Consider the following 25,937-nt stretch of genomic DNA (forward strand, 5'->3'; position numbering starts at 1 on the left):
AGTTTGGGTGCATGGGTGCATAGATCCTGAGAAATCAGTACCGAGAACAACCACCTCTGGCCGTAATAACGGCCTTGATACGCCTGGGCATTGAGTCAAACAGAGCTCGGATGGCGTGTACAGGTACATATACATGGATACTCCGCAAATCACATTTAAGTGCCTGGCAGAGGGTTCATCGAACCATCTTCATAATTCTCTATTATTCCAATCTCGTACAGCGCGCGGAAAGAATGAACACCTATATCTTTCCGTATGAGCTCTGATTTCCCTTATTTTTCGTGGTGATCGATTCTCCTCATTTAGGTTGGTGTCAACAAAATATTTTGGTATTCGAAGGAGAAAGTTGGTGATTGGAATTTCGTGAGAAGATTCCGTCGCAGCGAAAAACGCCTTTCTTTTAATGATGTCCAGCCCAAATCCCGTATCGCTTCTGTGATACTCTCTCCCATATTTCGATATAATACAAAACGTGCTGCCCTCCTTTGATCTTTTTCGATGTACTCCGTCAGTCCTATCTGGTAAGGATCCCACACCGCGCAGCAGTATTCTAAAAGAGGACGGACACGCGTAGTGTAGGCAGTCTCCTTAGTAGGTCTGTTACATTTTCCAGGTGTCATGTCAATAAAACGCAGTCTTTGATTAGCCTTCCCCACAACATTTTCTTTGTGTTCCTTCCAATTTAAGTTGTTAGTAATTGTAAGACCTGGGTATTTAGTTGAAATTACGGCTTTTAGATTAGACTGATTTTTCGTGTAACCGATGTTTAACGAGTTCCTTTTAGCACTCATGTGGATGACCTCCTCACACTTTTTCGTTATTTAAGGTCAACTGCCACTTTCCGCACCACTCCGATATTTCTTCTAAATCATTTTGCAGTTTGTTTTGATCCTCTGATGACTTTATTAGTTGATTAACGACAGCGTCATCTGCAAACAACCGAAGACGGCTGCTCAGATTGTGTCCCAAATCGTTTATACAGATAAGGAACAGCAAAGGGTCTATAACACTATCTTGGGGAACGCCTGAAATCGCTTCTGTTTTACTCGATGACTTTCCGTCAGTTACTACGAACTGTGACCTCTCTGACAGGAAATCACAGATCCAGTCACATTACTGAGACGATATTCCACAAGCACGCAATTTCACTAAGAGTCGCTTGTGTGGTACAGTGTCAAAAGCCTTCCGGGAATCCAGAAATACAGAATCGATCTGAAATCCCTTGTCAATAGCACTCAGCACTTCATGTGAATAAAGAGCTAGTTGTGTTTCACAAGAACGATGTTTTCTAAACCCATGTTGACTATGTGTCAATTGACCGTTTTCTTCGAGGTAATTCATAATGTTCGAATACAATATATGTTTTACAATCCTGCTGCATATCGACGTTAACGATATGGACCTGTAATTTAGTGGATTACTCCTACTACCTTTCTTGAATATTGGTGTGACCTGTGCAACTTTCCAGTCTTTGGGTACGGATCTTTCGTCGAGCGAACGGTTGTATTTGATTGTTAAAAAATGGTTCAAATGGCTCTGAGCACTATGCGACTTAACATCTGTGGTCATCAGTCCCCTAGAACTTAGCACTATTTAAACCTAACTAACCTAAGGACATCACACACATCCATGCCCGAGGCAGGATTCGAACCTGCGACCGCAGCAGTCGCGCGATTCCGGACTGAGCGCCTAGAACCACTCGGCCACCATGGCCGGCTTGATTGTTAAGTATGGAGCTAATGCATCAGCATACTCCAAATGGAACCTAATTGGTATACAGTCTGGACCAGAAGACACGCTTTTATTAAGTGATTTACGTTTCTTCACTGCTCCGAGGATATTTACTTCTACGTTACTCATGTTGGCAGCTGTTTTCGATTCGAATTCTGGAATATTTACTTCGTCTTCTTTTGTGAAGGCATTTCGGAAGGCTGTGTTTAGTAACTCTGCTTCGGCAGCACTGTCTTCGATAGTATCTCCATTGCTATCGTGCAGAGAAGGCATTGATTGTTTCCTGCCGCTAACATACTGCACATACGACCAGAATCTCTTTGGATTTTCTGCTAGGTTTCGAGACAAAGTTTCGTTGTGGAAACTGTTATAGGCATCTCTCATTGAGCTCCGCGCTAAGTTTCGAGCTTCTGTAAAGGATCGACAATCTTGGAGATTTTGCGTCTGTTTAAATTTGGCATGTTTGTTTCGTTGTTTCTGCAACAGTGTTCTAACCAGTTTTGTGTACCAAGGAGGATCAGCTCTGTCGTTTTTTAATTTATTTGCTATAAATCTTTCAATTGCTGCCGATACTATTTCTTTGAATCCAAGCTACATCTGGTCTACAATTATATTATTAATTTAAAATGAGTGGAGATTGTCTCTCAGGACGGCATCAAGTGAATTTTTATCTGCTTTTGTGAATAGGTATATTTTTCGCTTATTTTTCGAGGATTTGGGTATTACAATATTCAATCTTGCTACGACAGCCCTGTGCTCACTAATTCCTGAATCGGTTTTGATGCTCGTTATTAACTCAGGATTATTTGTTGCTAAGAGGTCAAGTGTGTTTTCACAACCGTTTACTATTCGCGTGAGCTCATGAACTAATTGCTCGAAATTATTTGCAGAGAATGCGTTTAGCACAAATTCGGATGATATTTTATGCGTACCTCCGGAATTAAACATGTATTTTCGCCAACATATCGAGGGTAAATTAAAGTCACCACCAACTATTGGCGTATGAGTCGGATACGTGTTTGAAATCAAACTCAACTTTTCTTTGAACCTTTCAGCAACTGTATCATCTGAATTGGGAGGTCGGTAAAACAATTATTATTTTATTCCGGTTGCCAACAATGAACGCTGCCCATACTAACTCACAGGAAGTATCTACTTAAATTTCGCGACAAGTTAAACTGCTTCTGACAGCAGAAAACACTCTACCGCCAACTGTGTTTAGCCTGCAAAATCTTGTTGGGTGATCAACCAAACGGTGGCATTTCAAAGACTTTTCTGCTCATCGTCATCAGGCGAAATGTTGGAATACTTTGTCATGCATATCTATGCAGTCACTGGACTGCTCCCCTGTACAAGCTGACTGATCATGCATCCTGGGAAGAGGATGTGGCATCGGTAGTGGAGGAACACAGCCTGGCCGATGGTGGGGGAACGCTGGTGATGAGGGTATGCCTCACTTTCAGTGGTGGGGTATTGCAGCACGGCCGGTGGTGGGGAAATGCGTAATGGCCATTGATGGGGGATGTGGTGCGGCCAATGGTGGAGCAGCCTGTGATGGGAGAACACAACATGTTTGGAAGTGGGAGAATGTGGCACTGCCAGTGGTGAGGGAACATGGTGCAGCCAGTGGGGGTGGGGGGACACTGCAGCCTGTGGTGAGGGAACATGGCATGTATAGCAGTGGGTGATCACACTGTGGCCAATGGTAGGGGAACACAGCACAGCCAGCAGTGGGGTAACAGAATGCAGCCAGTGGTGGGGGAACTCAGTGGGGCCAGTAGTCAGGAATGCAGCACATATGGTGCTGGAGGAATGCAGTACAGCTGCTGGTGGTAGCATGTGGTGCAGTAGATGGGGAGGATGTGGTTCAGTCAGCGATGTGGGAATGTGGGATGGCCAGTGGTGGGGGAATGGGGTGCAGCTGGTAGTGGGGAAATGTGGTGTGGTTGGTGGTGGAGGGATGTGCTGCAACCAATGGCAGGGGAATGTGGCATGGCCAGTGTTGGGGGAATGTAGTGTGGCTGGTAGAGGAGGAATGCAATATGGCCATTGGTGAGGAAAGGTGGCACAGTCCACATCTTACTGCTCCTTTCTGCTTCAGGACATTTAACTACTAAAAATGCTGACTGGATCAGCTTTTTAAATTTCCCATAGGTTTTCTCAGTTTCTTCTTTAGTTTATGTCAAGTGGTACTCATAGCATGTTAGAAATTTACTTCCAAACTCAATTAAATTTGGTGCACGTATTTCATCTGCTGCAATGCGCTGCCCAATACAAATGTCTCTTCTTCCACATATTTTCTAGTTTTATCAGCTATTATGTGGTCTGCAGTGTGACATTCTTCCAACGTTTATTCGTAGCACATGCAATATTATGCTTCTTGCACAACTCAGCCAATAGATAATCCTCTTATCACAGTGTACCAGTCGTTTTTCAAGCTTTCTTCCTGTTCTACAATAGTTATATGTAGGAATATGCAAATCCACTGGTAGATTATTGAGAAGACCATCGCTACTTCTGATGTGCTGCCTACCACACATAGTATGCTGGAGCATGGTTTGAGGTTTCCATATGCTTTCATGAGCATTCACACAAGTGCTCTGCAATGATGGGAAGCCAAGCCATTTAACTGAAGCACTGGTATCTCGATGGCTTATGATAAAATGCCCTATGAGAAAGACGCCCACTTCAGAGATTCTCTCTAATTCTTCTATGTAAAAACTCCCAGCAATTTCTTCACCTTCACTGTCCTTTGTAATGTTAGTTCTTGGGTTTGTTTGATGCATTTTGCTAATACAAATATCTCTGCTGACCGGTTTGGTAAATAAGGTTTCTCAAATGCCATCTTCTGTTATTAAATATGTATCAAGTCACCTACATTAAATTATTGTCAGCACAGATCTACCACATTTAGGAGCTCATCCATGGACATTATTTGGCTTAATTTTTATTTTATGATATTTAGTTCACTTAAACTATCTAATTATTTCTGGGAGAATATCTGCCAATTTGTGTGATCTTCAGAAATTGAAACACATCTACACTCAGTACCAATCCATTAACATGTTAAATAACTATTGTAAAATTCGCCTCCATGGCCAATTTGAATGTTGTCTGAGCAACGATTTGTATCCATCTACACCAACTGTTCAATCACCTATGCTGCTTCCTTCCTCATTTTATTGTCACTGGTTGAGTCCAGGTAGATTCGTACTATGTATCAGTAACTATTAAAATGTATTTGAAGCCTTTTGTCCTCGAGAATATTGTTTCATGTTAATGAGATCTACCTGCTGGCAAATTGTCCAAACCTCATACTATAACATGTCTAAGAGGGATTTTTTTGCACACTGGATTGTGTAGTTCTCAAACTACTGTCTCCATAATTATTTGATGAAAGATCTTTCTATAAGATTAGAAATGGCTGATATGATTTCATTCACATGAGAACTTCCTGGCAGTGGCCGATGGTGTGAGCAGTCATAGTTATCATAGTCTGTGTGTTGCAGAAATCGATTGTTCATTCTTTACACTAAATGTCAACGCCTTCATCGTTGCTGTGTTTAGCATCTAATTTCAGTTCAATAACTGTTTTGCCTTTCACACTACTTGGGCTATTTTGTCTTCCATTTGCTTCTTGTGCACATGAGGAATATATTTCAACATACATTTCTCGATCTTTTGGTACATAATTCTTGGGTGTTGAGGTTCTTGCGAATATTATGTTCAGTAAACAGGATGTTGTTTCATATCCTCTACTACCAGTATTGTTCGCTTGGTTAAATGTATAGGTTGTGTACCTGCCATATGTGGTTTTTCTCTGCTGACTCCGTATATTTTATCTATCTGAGCATCACTGTGGCTGGTAATGAAAATGGTCATCAGGACATCTGCTTAGAGAGGGATATTCAGTAGCTGGTTTAAGCATTGCTCTGAGAGTTATTATGGTCCAACTGCCCTAACCTTTAGCATAATTATTTCCACTGAACGGCCTTCCATGTGTTGATGACTTTACATTTTGTCAATAAGCTGTTGTGTATTAAACTGAATTCAGTGCAGAATGCCATGTACTGGTATATAGTCTCACAGATACACACATGTTAATGAATGGCATTTTCTCCTCATATATCCAAAACTTTTTCAGACTTGTCAACCATTCTATTTACAATACTGGTTAACCTCAGAAGATTTCTAGTGATGTCTTCGCAAGTTCTTTTTCCTTATCGTTATTTACATGAAATCTTTCTTCAATATCTCACAATTTTTTTAATTTCATGAACCTCTACAATTACCATTATCATGCCATCTACAACACTTCCCTAATTTTGTAAATGTCAAGTACGTCATTTAAAAATTTTCTTGATATTTTCAATTTCTGTTGTCCAGCTTTTAAGATTCTTGTTTATTGTTTCAATTTTCACATCCACAGTCAGATAAATGTTCTGCCCATGCACCCCACTACCCTTTACTGAAGGTTAAATAAGAAGAAGATTCAAATCGTACCACTGCCCATGTGGCATGGTAGCTGCACAAAGCCGTCTACTTTTTATGTCTCAGATACTCATGAAAACATAAACTGCACTCACACTTATCACAGTTACATACCATCAATAATTTATTTTAAGGATTGAGAACAGTTTCTTTTTATAAACTATAAGGGAGGACGAAGTTTCTTTGTGCTGCACAACTCATGGTACCCAACTCTCTCTCTCTCTCTCTCTCTCTCTCTCTCTCTCTCTCTCTCTCTCTCACACACACACACACACACACACACACACACAGAAAGTTTTTTGTTGCTAAAATACATTATGGTAAATTCAACTCTGAAATTCTTTCTAATGTACTTGATATAATTTCCCCCTAAATTCCAAAAGATAGAAAAAAAGATGATGAAATATTACTAACGAAGTAGAGGGTAAAAATAGCAGAGGGAGACCAAGAGATGGATACACTAAGCAGATTCAGAAGGCTGTAGGCTGCAATAGGCACTGGGAGATGAAGAAGCTTGCACATGATAGAGTAGCATGGAGAGCTGCATCAAACCAGTCTCAGGACTGAAGACCACAACAACAACACATTCCAATACCTGAAGCAAATGTGTGTTTGACAGACACCTGTTCTTATTAAATCCCGGTGGCAAAATTCAGCACTAGAAGAAGCCCATGTTACACTAAAAGAATTTTAGCGCATATCTTTTGCAAAAGCCGTTTTACAAAAGTACGACAGTGTAGTAGGATACATTTAGGATACATTTATTATAACTTTTGTAAAAGTCAGAGCACGGGTTTAGCTTTTATTACAGGTTTGTAAGAGAACTATGACAGTGTAATATGGGCTTAAGCAAATCCCGCATTTTAGTGGAGAAGGGTAATCAGTGATCATCACGACCCTTCCTGCCAACTCAGATCTGTAACTCCTGAGATACCAGATCAACAATAATACTAAACTTCTCTGCCTTCTCACTGACGAAACCACTAGTCGCACAACTGCTCAAGCAGAAAAATGATATCTATTGCTCTTACAAAGACTCACATTCACTCATTCCAGTCATGCGCAGCAGTTTAAATAATAGGAAAAGGATACAGGGAAGGCATTGGTGCACTGAAATCAATATAAATATTGAGAACTATGACAGTGTAATATGGGCTTAAGCAAATCCCACATTTTAGTGGAGAAGGGTAATCAGTGATCATCACGACCCTTCCTGCCAACTCAGATCTGTAACTCCTGAGATACCAGATCAACAATAATACTAAACTTCTCTGCCTTCTCACTGACGAAACCACTAGTCGCACAACTGCTCAAGCAGAAAAATGATATCTATTGCTCTTACAAAGACTCACATTCACTCATTCCAGTCATGCGCAGCAGTTTAAATAATAGGAAAAGGATACAGGGAAGGCATTGGTGCACTGAAATCAATATAAATATTGAGAGTGAAGAAGATTCATTTCATCTGAACGAGATGTATCTGATGGATCTGTCTCAGTATGGCCTCAGCACGTTGCTAAACACGTCAGTAAACATTAGAAACGAGTTGTACTTGGTCACACTTCGTTTTAGTTCAGCCTACTTAAATTGAAGGCAAAGAACAGAGAAAGCACACATTTATAATGTATATGAGAATTGGATATACATCATAAGCTCCTTCTCTCCCCTGCTTCCGTGCATCTCCTCCTACTCCCCCCCTCTCTCTGTGCATCTTCCCCCCCCCCCCCCCCCCACTAAGAGCCATAAGCACAACTTCATTTTTGCTGTATATACACTCCTGGAAATGGAAAAAGAACACATTAACACCGGTGTGTCAGACCCACCATACTTGCTCCGGACACTGCGAGAGGGCTGTACAAGCAATGATCACATGCACGGCACAGCGGACACACCAGGAACCGCGGTGTTGGCCGTCGAATGGCGCTAGCTGCGCAGCATTTGTGCACCGCCGCCGTCAGTGTCAGCCAGTTTGCCGTGGCATACGGAGCTCCATCGCAGTCTTTAACACTGGTAGCATGCCGCGACAGCGTGGACGTGAACCGTATGTGCAGTTGACGGACTTTGAGCGAGGGCGTATAGTGGGCATGCGGGAGGCCGGGTGGACGTACCGCCGAATTGCTCAACACGTGGGGCGTGAGGTCTCCACAGTACATCGATGTTGTCGCCAGTGGTCGGCGGAAGGTGCACGTGCCCGTCGACCTGGGACCGGACCGCAGCGACGCACAGATGCACGCCAAGAACGTAGGATCCTACGCAGTGCCGTAGGGGACCGCACCGCCACTTCCCAGCAAATTAGGGACACTGTTGCTCCTGGGGTATCGGCGAGGACCATTCGCAACCGTCTCCATGAAGCTGGGCTACGGTCCCGCACACCGTTAGGCCGTCTTCCGCGCACGCCCCAACATCGTGCAGCCCGCCTCCAGTGGTGTCGCGACAGGCGTGAATGGAGGGACGAATGGAGACGTGTCGTCTTCAGCGATGAGAGTCGTTTCTGCCTTGGTGCCAATGATGGTCGTATGCGTGTTTGGCGCCGTGCAGGTGAGCGGCACAATCAGGACTGCATACGACCGAGGCACACAGGGCCAACACCCGGCATCATGGTGTGGGGAGCGATCTCCTACACTGGCCGTACACCACTGGTGATCGTCGAGGGGACACTGAATAGTGCACGGTACATCCAAACCGTCATCGAACCCATCGTTCTACCATTCCTAGACCGGCAAGGGAACTTGCTGTTCCAACAGGACAATGCACGTCCGCATGTATCCCGTGCCACCCAACGTGCTGTAGAAGGTGTAAGTCAACTACCCTGGCCAGCAAGATCTCCGGATCTGTCCCCCATTGAGAATGTTTGGGACTGGATGAAGCGTCATCTCTCGCGGTCTGCACGTCCAGCACGAACGCTGGTCCAACTGAGGCGCCAGGTGGAAATGGCATGGCAAGCCGTTCCACAGGACTACATCCAGCATCTCTACGATCGTCTCCATGGGAGAATAGCAGCCTGCATTGCTGCGAAAGGTGGATATACACTGTACTAGTGCCGACATTGTGCATGCTCTGTTGTCTGTGTCTATGTGCCAGTGGTTCTGTCAGTGTGATCATGTGATGTATCTGACCTGAGGAATGTGTCGATAAAGTTTCCCCTTCCTGGGACAATGAATTCACGGTGTTCTTATTTCAATTTCCAGGAGTGTATTTGCATATCTTAAATACATATTTATATGTTACAAAGTATGTAGTCTACATGTGTCTAAAATTAGAGAACGTAATCTAAACTAAATTGGATATATATATATATATATATATATATATATATATATATATATATATATATATATATATATAGAGAGAGAGAGAGGGTGGTCCATTGAACGTGACCGGGCCAAATATCTCACGAAATAAGCGTCTAACAGAAAAACTACAAAGAACGAAACCTGTCTAGCTTGAAGGGGGAAACCAGATTGCGCTGTGGTTGGCCCGCTAGATGGTCAAACGGATATCAACTTGCGTTTATTTAAATAGGAACCCCCATTTTTATAACATATTCGTGTAGTACATAAAGAAATATGAATTTTTTAGTTGGACCACTTTTTTCGCTTTGTGATAGATGGCGCTGTAATAGTCACAAACATATGGCTCACAATTTTAGACGAACAGTTGGTAACAGGTAGATTTTTAAATTAAAACACAGTACGTAGGTACGTTTGAACAGTTTATTTCGGTTGTTTCAATGTGATACACGTACCTTTGTGAAATTATCATTTCTGAGAACGCATGCTGTTACGGTGTGATTACCTGTAAATACCACATTAATGCAATAAATGCGCAAAATAATGTTCGTCAACCTCAGTGCAATTGGCAATACGTGTAACGACATTCCTCTCAACAGCGAGTAGTTCGCATTCCGTAATGTTCGCACATGCATTGACAGTGCGCTGTCGCATGTTGTCAGTCGTTGTCGGTGGATGACGACAGCAAATATCCTTCAACTTTCGCCACATAATGAAATCCGGGCACGTCAGATCCGGTGAAGGTGCGGGCCATGGTATGGTGCTTCGACGACCAATCCACCGGTCATGAAATATGCTATTCAATACTGCTTCAACCGCACGCCAGCTGTGTGCCGGACTTCCATCATGATGGAAGTACGTCTCCATTCTGTCATGCAGTGAAACATCTTGTAGTAAGATCGGTAGAACATTACGTAGGTAATCAGCATACATTGTACCATTTAGATTGCCATCGATAAAATGGGGACCAATTATCCTTCCTTCCATAATGCCGCACCACAAATTAACCCGCCAAGGTCGCTGAAGTTCCACTTGTCGCAGCCATCGTGGATTTTCCGTTGTCTAATAGTGCATATCATGCCGGTTTACGTTACCACTGCTGGTGAATGACTTTTCGTCGCTAAATAGAACGCGTCCAAAAAATCTGTCATAGTCCCGTAATTTCTCTTGTGCCCAGTGGCAGAACTGTACACGACGTTCAAAGTCGTCGCCATGCAATTCCTGGTGCATAGAAATATGGTACGGTTGCAATCGATGTTGATGCAGTGTTCTCAACACCGACATTTTTGAGACTCTCGATTCTCGCGCAATTCGTCTGCTAGTGATGGGCGGATTAGCCGCGACAGCAGTTAAAACACCTACTTGGCCATCATCAGTTGTTGCAGGTCGTGGTTGACGTTTCACATGTGGCAGAACACTTCCTGTTTCCTTAAATAACATAACTATCCGGTGAACGGTCCGGACACTTGGATGATGTCGTCCAGGATACTGAGCAGCATACATAGCACACGCCCGTTGGGCATTTTGATCACAATAGCCATACATCAACACGATATCGACCTTTTTCGCAATTGGTAAACGGTCCATTTTAACACGGGTAATGTATCAAGAAGCAAATACGGTCCACACTGACGGAATGTTACGTGATACCACGTACTTATACTTTTGTGACTATTACAGCGCCATCTATCACAAAGCGAAAAAAGTGGTCCTACTTAAACATCCATATTTCTTTACGTACTACACGAATATGTAATAAAAAATGAGGGTTCCTATTTAAAAAAAAAACCCAGTTGATATCCGTTTGACCCATGACAGCGCCATCTAGCGGGCCAACCATAGCGCCACCTGGTTTCCCCCTTCATGCCAGACGAGTTTCGTTCTTTGTAGTTTTTTCGTTTGATGCTTATGTCGTGAGATATTTGGCCCGGTCACTCTCAATGGACCACCCTGTATATATATTGATGAGTTAAAAATATACATATCTTACAGAATTAGGTACCTAAAATAATGTATGTATCATAATTCAATGTTGTATCATAATTTCGAAGCTTTCTGACAGGGGCGATTCTAGAAGTCGGCCAAAAGGGGGGGGGAGGCTAGTGGGGGGGAGGGTGGTTGGGAGAGTGGAATATTGCTTAACAAAAGGAGAGTTGGGGTCCTGTACTGACAAATTGGTAAAATTTGGTGTTGTTTGAACTAGTTTTTGTTAACTGCTTTGGAGTTCAGGGTAAAAAATGTGTATTAATAAATAATATGACGCCTATTTTAAGTTAAATGATATTTATTGGTTTAGATAGTAAGCTATATGCCACTCTTATTCTTTTGTTAAAATGTGTTTGAAATACATTGCAATCTACGTTGCTACATAATTATAAAAGAAATGATTGAATCTGTTGGGGTAATGTATTCGCTGATCTCTGAAGTAATTTTATCCAGTGTAATGTGATACTCCAGGGGGGGGGGCCTATGGCCCTCATACACGCCCCTCCTCTGCCACCGCCACTACCGTCTGTCAAGAACTTTCGTATATTAACGGTTCTGAAGAATCTGCATTCACATTTCAATAGCGTTTCTCATTTTATTACATATGTATTACTTATATGCCAGATAGTGCTCAAGTAGATATATAAAAACATCTGAGTATTCGAATATATTGTTGTGTCAAAATTTCAAAGTAGTCTATGAAGATCTTTTGGAGGTATGATGTTTTGAGGAAATGAACATTTACATTTGTACTTATACAGAAACAGCAAATGTTACTAATCGATAATCTCTGCAAGTTTTCGACCGGTTGCTTTGAAGTTTTGACACAACATTCTATTGCTAAAGGCACATGTTTTTATTTAGCTGTTTTCGATTATTATTTATAAGTAAACTTAATAATAGAGAAACCTTGTTACAAAAAAGTCTCCTGAAGTTACACACAGAGACATATAGAAACGTGTACCTTAAAATACGTCTGTATCAGAACGTAACGCTGTGTCAAATTTTCAAAGAAATCAGTCAAGAACTTTCAGACATTAATAATTTTGAACAAACGAACATTTATATTTTTATTTACATTGACACATGTTTATAATTTACTTAGGGATCGTTTTCATGTTCATTATCATGGAAAATCGGCGGTATTTCTTCACAATCTTCCACTTACAGCAAAAACTGTTGTAATAACCTATTTCACACCATATATCTGATAACTTATTTACCGCATTTTTGTTTTTATCATAGTTATGACAAATCTAAGAAAAAAACCTTTATGATATTCTCTGTATCCTTGAAACTCACATTGTAAAACATTTTTATTCTCTAACTGCCCCTAGGCCACTGTATTGTAAAGTTCTCTGATGGTTATCAAATGTGATTACGTGTTTTGTTTCTCTCATAGTGCTGACAAAATTTACTCTTTAGTAGTAACTTAATTCTAGATACATTACTATTGTAAAATTATTTTGTCTTTGATGATGTGCTTCTCTTAGAGCATCGTTTTACGCCAAATACGCAAACCTAAATTTTCTCCTTCACTTGTGGGCCTTTCCAGTGACTTTGGCATATCTTTAATTTTTACTGCCGCCTCCCTGTAATTCCTTGGGTGGTAGACTAGCTCAACACTTTCTCTGTTGCAACATCTATTGTGCGGCTCTCACCAACAGTGGATTTTTTACTGGTCTTATCCATAAGAACAAAAAATTCTAATCTGTTTCGTTCACCCACAATGGACAAACTTTAAACAATTTTAAATAGTACTATTTATTTACATTTGTGCTGCCTATATTGCATTATTTGTTCTAAGCCACTTTGCTGCTTTTGAATACGAGATAACATGTTTCTTTCTATAATATTCCCATTTTCCTTACGATGCCACTCAATGTTTTGTATTTGCACTTGTAGCTCATTTGATGTCTCCGCACGCAAATTTTTTTTATTATCCTAATTCATATTGTACATCTGTAATTTTTTGAAATTGAATTTTGGAACATTCAGTCTTCTATGCCTTCTTCCTATGCCTTTGGTCGATTTTATAACATACTCCACTACCTGTTTTAGTGTCGTGTCTATTCCAATTATTCTTTCACCTTTCTTTGTGTAATTATTTTCAGTTTTATCTGCTCCGACAGACAAGTTTGTCAGTGTCTGTTTGTGTACCTTAAGTTTGATGTCAATGAATGTTCTCGTCTCTTCTGCAAATTGTTCGAACCTTGGTGCTATTTTTCCGATAGTTTATTTAGCTTCCCTGTTTTCCTTAGTAATTTTTCTTTGAGATTTTCTGTAAAGTTCTTCTTAATCTTCCTAATTTTTTGCTGTTCTTTTGGAGTAATTCCAGGCCTTCACCAAACTGTTTGCTACATATTTCACTACTTTGCCGATTCGCTGTTCAACCATTATCTCTACTGAATCTTGTTGTGGCGGTAGTAAGCACAGAAATTAAATCCTCTAGTGAGCTATTTACGTTTGCTAGTGTTTATGAACATTCAAGTGAATTCTTTCTTTCATTTCAATACACTATTTCCAATCCTTTGCCAAATTTGCCACTTTCTCAGGACTTCCCCTTTATTCCGTAGCCCAAATCAATGGAAACATATTCTTAGGTTTTATAATTGTCTTCTGCTTAACACACAGAAAAAACTGTCACTGGCCGCCAGTTGTTTGATCTAAAATACAACAGGATCACTTATAATTGTTTCGCTTTTACTGCTTCTGCTGCGTGCCTCTTACTTTTTATGAGCATCGTCCGTCTGCACCTTGTTCAGTGTGTATCACAGTATGGCTGTTGTGTGCCGGCCGGAGTGGCCGTGCGGTTCTAGGCGCTACAGTCTGGAACCGAGCGACCGCTACGGTCGCAGGTTCGAATCCTGCCTCGGGCATGGATGTGTGTGATGTCCTTAGGTTAGTTAGGTTTAAGTAGTTCTTAGTTCTAGGCGACTGATGACCTCAGAAGTTAAGTCGCGTAGTGCTCAGAGCCATTTTTATGGCTGTTGTGGCTGCAGTCTCCTCTGTCCACTCCTCCACATCCCGCATCACTTCCTCTTCTCTGTTCCCAAATTTGACTGTTCGTCGTGACGCCTTCTCTGTTCTTTCATGAAAAAAAAGTAAAACTCATAGTCGTAATTCCATCTTCTAGCTTTTGCTTCCCGTTGCTTTTACCAAATTTGGCACTTCTTCAGAGTTCCTTTTCATTACACGCAACACTTTGTAGTTTTATGTTCAACAGTTCCTCATTCACTGTTTATCTGATCTGCAATTGGCCATTGGTAGAGAACAGAGGTATTGAAGAAGATCCTTTGTTATATTCTCTAAAAAAGTGATTCTTTATACTGTATTAACACTGCCATTATCTATTCATTCCCTTTAATAGATGATATATCTAAAGTACTCTGTTTGTTATAATTATACTCACAACAGATGTCGTATCTAAAGTTCCTGGTATCTAGGAAGAGTGTATGTTGCCTTTATTATTTCGTAAGACACGTTCCGTGAATGACGCTTATTTACTTGTCGTCAATTGGCCGATAGACGTAACGATCGAGAAGACTGCATTGTTACGTATTTAACGCATGTTTCGATGTGGGCTGCTGACGGTGCGAGATTTCACCGATCTTACTACCTGCTGTGTGGCTTCTCTTTTCATATTCCCATAGCCTGTTGTGGTTTCAGATGGCGTACTGCACATGAATGATTTTAGTTGACAAGTGGGTACGTTAATATATGGAACATATCACTCATTTTGCAGACATTATTTTTATTCTCCATCGCATTCTGAGTTCTATGATACGCGGAATCATCATCATCCTCACACCGTAAAAACGACATACGAGATTCTTCGCCTGACTTTACTTGCTTTTAAATGATTTACTCGGTTGTGCTGAAGGCAACTTTACCTGGCAAAAGCTCTTGTCCCAGTGCAAAAGCTCCTGTTAAAAATGTTCGTGTAGGAGTGGGCTGATTCTGACAAACGGTCCTGATTTGCGTATCTAAGTTGCGGGGGTTTGATGGACCTAACTTTCAATACGTTGTTCCTGACGGAACTTTCCACTAAATCCGCCTATTCGCAACTCAGTGAGAAAAATATATTGACGAATCTGTAAGAACTGTCTTTTAGTTCCACAGTTGCGTTCCGATTTCTTCGGCAGCCGTTGTACAAGAAACTAACATACGACGGACTGTTGTGGTGGTATCTGACTGGGCACCAGATCAAACAGGCCAGAGACGGTTATTGTAACAGGAGAAAAATGTATTCGTGTAACACAAATGAATACTGACACAACACCAATTTAGACTACATTTTCCGTCTTCATATGTAAGCGCTGAAACACGCGGTCTCCTGCCCATGCTTATTGAGAGGCGTCCACGTGTAAAACAGATAATGCTTCATCTCGTCCACCTTTTCACTAACGCAATGCCTCTGTTAAACTTAGCAAATGCTTACCAAAGATAAGTGAGGAGGACAGTAAAAGGCTCGTACTTTGCAAGCCTTTTAAAATTTACTCTAGAGTAACCATAATATAAGTGTATAAAATTGTATTTAGTGTTATGTCAAAGATCGAATAACATCCTTGCGTTACCGTGTTTATCCGACTATCCCTTCTCCGTTTCCAGCATGAGAGATAGTCTGCAAAGGTATTAAAATGTGAATGGGATCCACCACGATCTTGTCTTTCGTAATTGTTACAAACTGCGTTTCATGAGTTTCCAGAACAAACTATCGCGTCCTGATGTTGCAGACGTCGAAGTTGTGTAATCTGCTGTCTGCAATACTCTTTCTATTGTGTTACTGTTCAGAGTTAGCTCCCTGAACATTATGGAAATTTTCTGACATTCTACAAGTGCCATACGTTACTTTATATTACACGCTTCGTTTTGCTAAGAGTTTGCTCTCGGCAAAAACTGCATTTGATGTTCTCGATACAAGTGGAAGCCATCGACATTGAACTACTACACTGCCGGCGCTGACGACTGGAGGAATCGTTTAAGCTGCAACCGGTGCGAGGAGGCTCACAGACTTCACTCCTTCTCAGGTGTTTTACTCGCTCGGGAAGGACTGCGCTGAGTGAAGTCTGATGGACAGCAAGAAGGGTGCCAACAAGTCACATACGTGCAGACACTTGCCTTTCCTTCAGAAGCCACTGAGCTCTTTGTTGTGTGGCTGCCTCCTTGACAATTCAGGAATTCAGCGAAGCACTTGCACAGTTACATGGGGATACTGAAGCCAACTCGGAACTGCCGCAAGATGAACAACTCAGAACAAGAAGGGAGTTCCTGAGTGACAGGACGACCACTACAACAACTGAAATTTTCCCCATGTACAAACACTGGGAGGCTGACGTGGGTCAACCGTTGAGCGTAGTTGCAATTTTGATCCAACAATAACAGCACTGATACAGTGGAAAAGTAAGGCTGTGAGCTATGTGAGTAGCCAAGGAAAATCCAGTCTAAATGGTTCAAATGGTTCTGAGCACTATGGGACTCAACGTCTGAGGTCATCAATCCCCTAGACTTAGAACTACTTAAACCTAAGGACGTCACACACATCCAAGCCAGAGGCAGGATTCGAACCTGCGACCGTAGCAGCAGCGCGGTTCCGGACTGAGCGCCTAGAACAGCTCGGCCACCGCGGCCGGCGAAGATCCAGTCTGTGACACAGCGAGAAGTCAGTCAGACATTCACGGTGTCAGGGAGACAGTGATGAAATAGCGATCGTGCGGCGAGTTTGTCTTCTGACTGGTGTCAGCTTATGGGAGACTCTGCGTTTGGACGTCGGGTCAGATCCGTACTTCCATTCGTATGCCTGTTGTCACCTTACGCGACATTTATATTCGCCCCAGACTGAACGGGCGAATTCTTGTGGTCCAGTTGTTGGGCCTTTAAATATTCAACTCCACAGTGCTCTTTCCTTGTCCGAACATCGCCTCTGAACGTAAGGATAACACTACTTCTGCTAGCACGACAGAACCACAACGGACTCCTCCATTGAACGATTCACCTGGGGAGGATCGAGGCATGCACTCAGTCAGTGCGCTAGATGGCACCATCGCTTAAGCTGCCCTGAGCTGCTGTCTAAAAACCATGGGACCCGAAAGTTGCTGGCAGTCAAATCGCCACCGCAGCGAGATGACGACCTTGCGTCTGCCGCCCACGCCTTCACGCAGAAACTGACTCCATCGAGCCGTGGGGAGGGCCATTCATTCCTTCTACTCGTCGAAGATAGATTCGTGTCTATGCCCAGTCAAATGGAAAACACACATTCCAATGTAAAAATGTATGATTTCTACTATAATGTAATGAAACGAAACTATGGTGAAAATATTAATTTATGTTGTATGGATACTGATTCTTTCATTTACTATACAGTAACCAAAGATTATATAAAGACATGAAATCTATGGGAAACGAGTTTGACGCAAGTCATTATCCATAAAGTAATATATATGAAATTCCACAATTAATCAAGAAAATTGTAGGAAAAATAAAAGAGGAAAACAATGGAAAAATTATGTTAGACATGTTACTTTACAATCGAAAATTTATGCATATAGTGTAGAAGATTAAGAATACAGAAAATCTAAAGTAGTTAAAAAATCTGTTGAGAAAAAATTACTTTTTACAGTTATAAAATTTTTTAAGTGACAGAATAAAACAATAGAGTAAAATGATTTTGATTAGATGATTTAAACACATTATATATAGCTGAATGTAATAAAATTGTATCAGACTTTGACAATGATAAATGGTTTACTGCAAAACATAGAATACTCTACCAGATGGTAAATATTAAAAACATTAATGTCTGAATAATTAAAATGAAAAATTTATTTTTAAACATAATTTTTTAATATTTTTTAATGATATGATAAATTCTGACACATTTTCAAATATTCTATATTTTACAACAAATTTTCTGTAAAAACATTCAATCTATTGATAGTAGTTATCTTTATGCTTCTGATACTCAAAACATTTTCTCCCTTCTTTTGTTTGTTTATCATAACATCATGAATTTTTACATCTTTTGTAGGAATTTCAGACGTAAATGTATTTTTATTTCAGTTTTTGATAAGTTCCTTCTTATACACTAATACAATTCATTTTTGAAGGTGTATTTTGTTTTCTTATTTTTATTTCCTTGTTAATTTCTTTTTCATGTTTACGCATTGGACAAATCGCTTTATTTGTCCTATCCATTTATAATAAAAAATTAAGTGATTTAAAAAAAAATTAAAATTTAATAAATTTTGTTTATATATAAATGGACTCATTTTTAGATTTAAAAAAACCAACGTATGCATAACAATAACGAAGCATTAATGATTACCAGTGAAAATAATAATCTGTGATTGCAAAGGAAAATATTGCCAAAATAATAGAATATAAAGATAGTGACAAGCAATTAGAAAAGTGTCCATGAAGATGACTGTAAAATATTTGAAAATTTTAAAGGTGTCTTGGAGACACTCTTAAAAAGAAATGAAAAATCTTCAATATTTATGAGTGAACCTGGAATATTTTCATTAATATTAAAGTAAAAAAATAAGAAATGAAAAAATTTAAAAAAATGGGTTAGGTATTAATTTTTACACTCAACTGAAAAACGTGGTGAATATAAATTAAAGGATAAATGAAAAGGATAAACAAAAGGGCAAAAAATCACTCTATGAAGGTCTAACAAATCATTTAAAAGATCTAAATAAAATTAAGGATATGATGAAAAATAAGATACAGGTATGGAAAATTGGAAAGAAACATGTGATTTTGCTTTAGATGTACTAAACCAAGGAAACAGAGAAACAGGTACATCATGTGGTCCATAAGCAAATGATCTGAATTTAAAATCAACTTTTGCTATTTTAAGAATATATGATTATAGTTTTAAATACAATCATTATGTTATTTGAAAACATTTTAAAAATATTCACAAGCAAATAAATATTATAAGAAAGCAACATCCACTTATGAAGAATTAATCATGTACATAATTCAGTAAACACATTTTAAGAATGAAAGAAAGATTTCATATTCCTTGTTATTGAAATTATTTAAATACTTGGGAAATTTATTTACAACAAAAATTCTATGATGATATATTTAATCTTGCAACTGATGAAACCGTTTTTAGACAGATGACTGGAAAAACCCCTCACAGACCGTTCTTAAAAAATAAAGCCATATTTAGAACTTCTTTTTTCATATTCAAATTAAAACTCACATTCATAAATATTGTTATAACGATCTAGTGAACCAAATTGATTAGTGGCATTGGTATCAATGACTTCAAATTTAAAATTCTCAAATAATGATGACATAATGTCATTCTTATTAACCTTTATTTTGATATCAAATTATACTGTATCTTCTTTAATAAAGCAATAAGTGCAATGAATATTATATTCAATACAAAACTTGTTAAGCTGTCAGTAGTGAACTCTATTTATATAAAAAAAATACTGACTGCATTGAATTAAAAATCCTGCTTAAATTCTTATGAAAATTATTAATCTCATTTTCTATTTTTGGGTCTAAAGATGACTGAAGAGTTTGGATGTCTTTAAAAATTTGTTCCTAATGACTGTAATGTTATTTTTTTTTTTCAATTCTGAATCTGGTATCGGATTTGTCTGCTTCAGCTGACAGTAATTCGTCCTTAATTTTTATTTCTACTGATTGAATATCTTTGATTCTTGTTTCTAATGACTCTAATTGCTTTTAATTTTTCTTTAATTTTTAGATCTGTTGATGACTCTATGTTATATTTTTAATTTCTGATTGAATATCTTCAGATTTTGAAGTTAATCCTTTTCCTATTTTTGGTTCTAATGACTGAATATTTTTCATTTTTGATACTAATATGCTTATCACTTATCTAAGATTATAGAATTCTTACTCAATTTTTGGTTGTAGTGACTGGATATCTTTGATTTTCTTAAATTCTCCATTGTATTTGAGATTTAACTAATTTCCAAGAATGTCCATTTATTATATCTAAAGTTCATTAATTTCATAACCTTTTAGACACAGTCCTAAGTCTGCTTCAGCTGGCGATGATAACATTTCAAAGACAAAATTATAACAAATGACTGCAAACAAATTTGTTAAGCCTTGGTATTCTTTTTTCATTAAAAGTCATATTTCCCAACAATTTACTAATTCTGTCAGCATATAACAAGAAGTGAATAAAAAACGAATTTAGTATTTTTTGAATTATAATAACAAATCCAATGTGTAACAACATGATCGGATGTATCTAAATTAAGTATTCCATTAGCTGATCTTCTTTTTTGAATAGTTCCTGTTGCATTTTCATTGCCTCTTCAATTTTTAAGTTCTTCTTTTAAATAATTCTTTACCTTTAAATTACGTCTAGCTTTTTTAACAATTTCAGCATCATATTTTGTAAACATTTATTAAGAATGAAAAACAATAATTAATTGCGTTTTTACATTTAAAGTTTAAATTCATCATTTATGTTCAACAGTTATATTTATTATTTATATTAAACATTTATGTCCAATGTTTACATTCATCATTCTTGATCAATGTTTAAAAAATTATTAATCTCTTCTCTGTTATTAATTTTTCTTTTCGTATCTACTGTAATAAAACAAATTCGTTGTTATTCCAATACAAGCTACACATTGTTTAAATCGTCATATTCAAAATCACCTAGAATGGGCTCATAACAAAATGTGAGCAAAATTTGTGTCACTGTCTCTGAATATATTTTTAAAAATTAAGATATATTAACAAAGTGTTTTGGTATTTATGAATATGTTTGAGTTAAATAAAAACAATCTATTCCTAATGTTTACCTCTAGTAAACTATTCTCTAAATATATCCTGATTTTCATGAATGAAATCTTAAAATGTAACAACTGTATTATCATCACATTCATCTAACAGAAAAATTTACTAATTTTACCTTCAAGTTTTTCACAACTTTCCATAAATTGTTGATATTTTGTATGTAATCGATGAATTGCGACGCAAAAAACGCCGTTCTTTTTGGGATTTTGCATGTTATTGATTGCATATGAAGTAATATGGGAATGTCCATTTCAAAGAAAAACATAAATTTGTGTTGTAATTAATATTTACTTACGTCTTAAAAAGTCTCAAAGTTTTTACTTTTCTGAGCCTCTGCCTACCACTCATACCCATGAAAGTCGTTTTTGATTTTCTATTGTTACTCCAGAGATACTTGTGTTGAAACACCTAAGTGGGCCAACCTGTGTGTATACATATACAAACAGCATAAAAAAGTACTGAATAAACCAATAACTGAAAGGAAAGCAGCTATATAGTGTATTAAGAAAAACTATCAGGCTGGAAACGCAGCTTTTCAAGACTTTCATCACATGACATTTGTCATTCCATCACTATGGTCTCTCTCTCTCTACGAACAAGAACGCTACGTTATTTTTGGGCCACTCACTGTTCAGAGGAGCTTCCTCGGGCAGGAATATGACAGCCACGTCGTAACTGTAATAGGATGATGTGTTGAATTCTGGGTGCACCTGGGCCCAGCTTGAGACCACGATCCAGGCGGTGGACTCGTCCTGATTCCGGTAGATGCCTCCCAGGCGGACGGTCCACTTGCTATACCTGCAACAGTAAATTTCTTGTTTCAAGTTATGAAGCAAACTATCGTTACTACTAATTTTTATGTATGACTGTTGGTAGTCAGTATTAGCGACATACAAAAACAGATGAAAAATTAACTACGCCCTGTCAATCTGTATTCGAAGTTTTTGTGTACCTACATACACACTCAAACACAATAAAACCTCAACTAATTTTTACACTTTATTCGACTGATTTTAGTAATATGTCCTGACATTTTTGTAATCAGTATTTTGGAATATTTCCCAAATGTCTTAAGAATGCTGACCGCAAGCACTTGCATAAGCAAAGAAATAAAATCGATTTCTTAAGGGCTACGCAACTGAGAAGGCTTTTTACACGATCTCTCAAAAGACATCTGATGAAGCAAATCACAACATAATTTTAATTAATTTAGAATATTAATTTCTGATTGAAGCGTGGTTCAAATCTTATGTCTGTATAAGAAGCAAATGATGAGAAAAAGAAAGAGTATTGTGTTAAGTTACCAGGCATCATAGAACTGGGAATTAATTACATATGGTGTCCCACAAGGCCCTTACTTTTATTGGATATATCAGCGACCTCTCGTCAGTTTCCAACAAACAGTTTTGAAAAAATGGCTTTTGTAATTTTCATTGTCATTAATAAATGATTCATAGACAATTCTTTCTAATTAAACTTTGATGAAACAGATTATGTGCAGCTCATAGCTTGTTAGAGGTTTCCGCCCTGTGAACTCCTAAACTTCTTGGTATTAATACTTGGTAATAAATTTAGAAGTTTCCTCCACTGAGTATTCCTAACATTCTTGGTGTTAATTATAATAAATTCATCAGACGTATGTGATATAAAAATAGAGAAACTATCATACTTCGCTTACTTTCATTCAGTATTGTCACAGCGGACCTTTCTTTCGTTTGGTTAATTCAAAGTGCCAAGCTAAAGATTTTCTGCTCCAAAAATGTGTAATATGAATCGTTTCTCGTGTGAACTGAAGAACTTTCTGCTGAGTCTATTCAAACAAGTAAGGATATTAACTACTGCCTCCCAATACATTTATTCCTTACTGAAATTTGTCATAAATAACACAATGTTTCTCAGACCAAGCGATTAGATCATGGAAATAATAATGATACAAATAATAATAATATTCACAAAGATTTAAAGTCATTATTTTGCTACAGAAAGGTGTCCATTATTCAGGAACACACGTTTTCAGTAACTTGTTATCAGCCATAAAAAGATTAACTGCTGATGAACTTCTGTTTAAGAGGGACCTAATGTTTTTTTTCGTGACGAATTTCTATGTAGAAGTGACTGATGTGTTTATTCTCTGATCAACCACATCGGACCTTCTATCGATATAAGCCCATGAAGACGATAAAAATCTAGTCAGATACACGCACAGGGCATGTAATATCAGTGAGCGTGCTGTCCGTGTACAAAATGGGAAAGGCGCGCTATCTATCTGAGTTTGGCTGAGGGCAGAATGTGATAGCCCGGAGGCTCGGCACGAGCATTTCTGAAACAGCACGACTTTTCGGGTGTTCGAGGAGCGCTGTGGTGAGTCCTTGACACATGGTGAACCCAAGGTGAAACCATGTCCAATCGTCATGTGATTGGACGGCCATCCCTCATTACGGATGTCGCACATCATAGGCTGGGCAGACTGGTAAAACAGGACAGGCGGCAAACTGTGACTGAACTAACATAGGACTTTAGTGTTAGGCCTAAGCCCATGAAGTTAGTGTCAGTATCTTGCAGACCCTTTTTGTTTTAACTTTTATATGTTTTGTACCGATAAAAATTACTTAGAATTCCTTAAAAGCAGTGAAAAGTTAAAACAGTGTATTGTTGAGTCACTATAGTGTCGTATAAACGTTTCATACAACAAAAATCTGAAAAACGTTATTAGTCTCCAGTGAAGAGTTACTCAATCACATTACTGATGGCTGAACAAGAGCGAAAAATGATTATTATCTCTTACTATTGTACATTACTGCTACCGAACCTAGTTTATGTCTTACAAGATAACACTCTGTTGTTCAAATAAGCACAATACAGAGCTATGATTTTGGATTGTGTTAATGAATTGGTAACAAGTACAATGCTACATATGATGCTCAGAACTGCAATAATTGTAGATTGAGACTAATATTCTACGAGAAATGTTCCAGTTTTAGCCAATTCGTATACCAGCTATACTGATGAGCCAAAACATTATCACCATCTGCTTAATAGCTTGTTCGTCTTTAGAGAGAGATACATCACTGATTCTGCCTGTCAGCGATCCGATTGTTTCCTTGTATGTTTGTGAGGTATGTGGCATTAGATGTCTACGCATCAGGTCATGTAATTCGTGTAAATAACGAGCCGCCGATTTGCGTACGCGGTGATGACAGCCGATAGCGACCAAGATGGCTTCCATATGATTTACATCAGGCGAATTTGGTCGCCGAGACCTGGGTTCACTATAATGCTCCTCAAACCACGGCAGCACAGTTCTGTCTCAGAGATGTGGGAAATTATACAGCTGAAAGATGAAAAAAAAATATGTGTGAAATCTTATGGGACTTAACTGCTAAGGTCATCAGTCCCTAAGCTTACACACTACTTAACCTAAATTATCCTAAGGACAAACAGACACAGTTATGCCCGAGGGAGGACTCGAACCGCCGGGACCATCCGCACAGTCCATGACTGCAGCGCCTGAGACCGTTAGGCTAATCCCACGTGGCAAGTTATTATTCCAAATAGTACGGTAATATGTAAAAATCCAAGAAGCCCACCAGCTGTATTTCGGAGGTACTACGAAAATGCGATTACAAAAGGCATTATGGACACGGTCAAGATTTTGTAGGCGGATACGGCGATTGGACGTAGTATTATTGATCGGTAAGCAAAAACCTACATGAGGAAGACTATTTCAATAATCTGGAAATGGCATAAAAAGGTTCTTTGCCCATTTACAGGCCTAGCTCAGCTTACTGTGCTTATCCGGCTCACCTAAAGATTAATGTCATTATTTCTGTGTGTCACCGCCAGACACCACACTTGCTAGGTGGTAGCCTTTAAATTGGCCGTGGTCCGTTAGTATACGTCGGACCCGCGTGTCGCCACTATCAGTGATTGCAGACCGAGCGCCGCCACACGGCAGGTCTAGAGAGACTTCCTAGGACTCGCCCAGTTGTACAACCAACTTTGCTAGCGATGGTTCACTGACAAAATACTCTCTCATTTGCCGAGACGATAGTTTAACATAGCCTTCAACTACGTCATTTGCTACGACCTAGCAAGGCGCCAGTATCAGTTGCTATTGATCTTGTGATTCATGTACCGTCAGACCGACGTTCACCATTAATGTATTAAAGTTAAGTATTCCACCAGCTACGTCCGTTTTTCTAAATTTTAGTTTCCTTGTCCTATTCCAGACCTCACGCCAGCCTGCGTGAGCTAAAACGCGTGCCTTTTGCTTTTGCTATTAATAGGATGTTGGCTCTCCTGCCAACCCACAACATTGGCGACGAGGCCAATCCGCGTTCTTATCGATATTGCCCTGATTTACTTGTGTAATGGCTTCGCCACAATCTCCAGATGTACTGTCCGAATTTTATCGCTTACAGAATGAACAGACGCAGGCCTTACTGGATGTCCTTGGACAGCTCATCCAGGGTCAACGGGCAGTGCAAAACGATGCGGCAGCCGCCGCTCCACCGCTAACGCAGCCACAACACGCTGTTGCACCAACTTTTCGACCTTTTGATGCTGCACTGGAAAGCTGGACGGAGTGGTCCCGCCAATTTGGATTCCATCTCGCCGCCTACCTCCATA

The 25,937-nt window shown here is 39.2% G+C and overlaps 1 protein-coding gene across 1 annotated transcript in view; it reads right to left on the reverse strand.

Moving 5' to 3' along the window:
• LOC124550627 (venom serine protease Bi-VSP-like) overlaps nt 1–25,937 on the reverse strand; it is a 185,413-nt gene that overhangs the window by 67,191 nt on the left and 92,285 nt on the right. The window contains exon 3 of the mRNA XM_047125349.1: nt 21,937–22,106. Coding sequence (XP_046981305.1) covers nt 21,937–22,106 — 170 coding nt within the window. The remainder of the gene's footprint in view (nt 1–21,936; nt 22,107–25,937) is intronic.

This window comes from Schistocerca americana, chromosome 9 (assembly GCF_021461395.2).
Source record: "Schistocerca americana isolate TAMUIC-IGC-003095 chromosome 9, iqSchAmer2.1, whole genome shotgun sequence".
Taxonomy (NCBI): domain Eukaryota; kingdom Metazoa; phylum Arthropoda; class Insecta; order Orthoptera; family Acrididae; genus Schistocerca; species Schistocerca americana.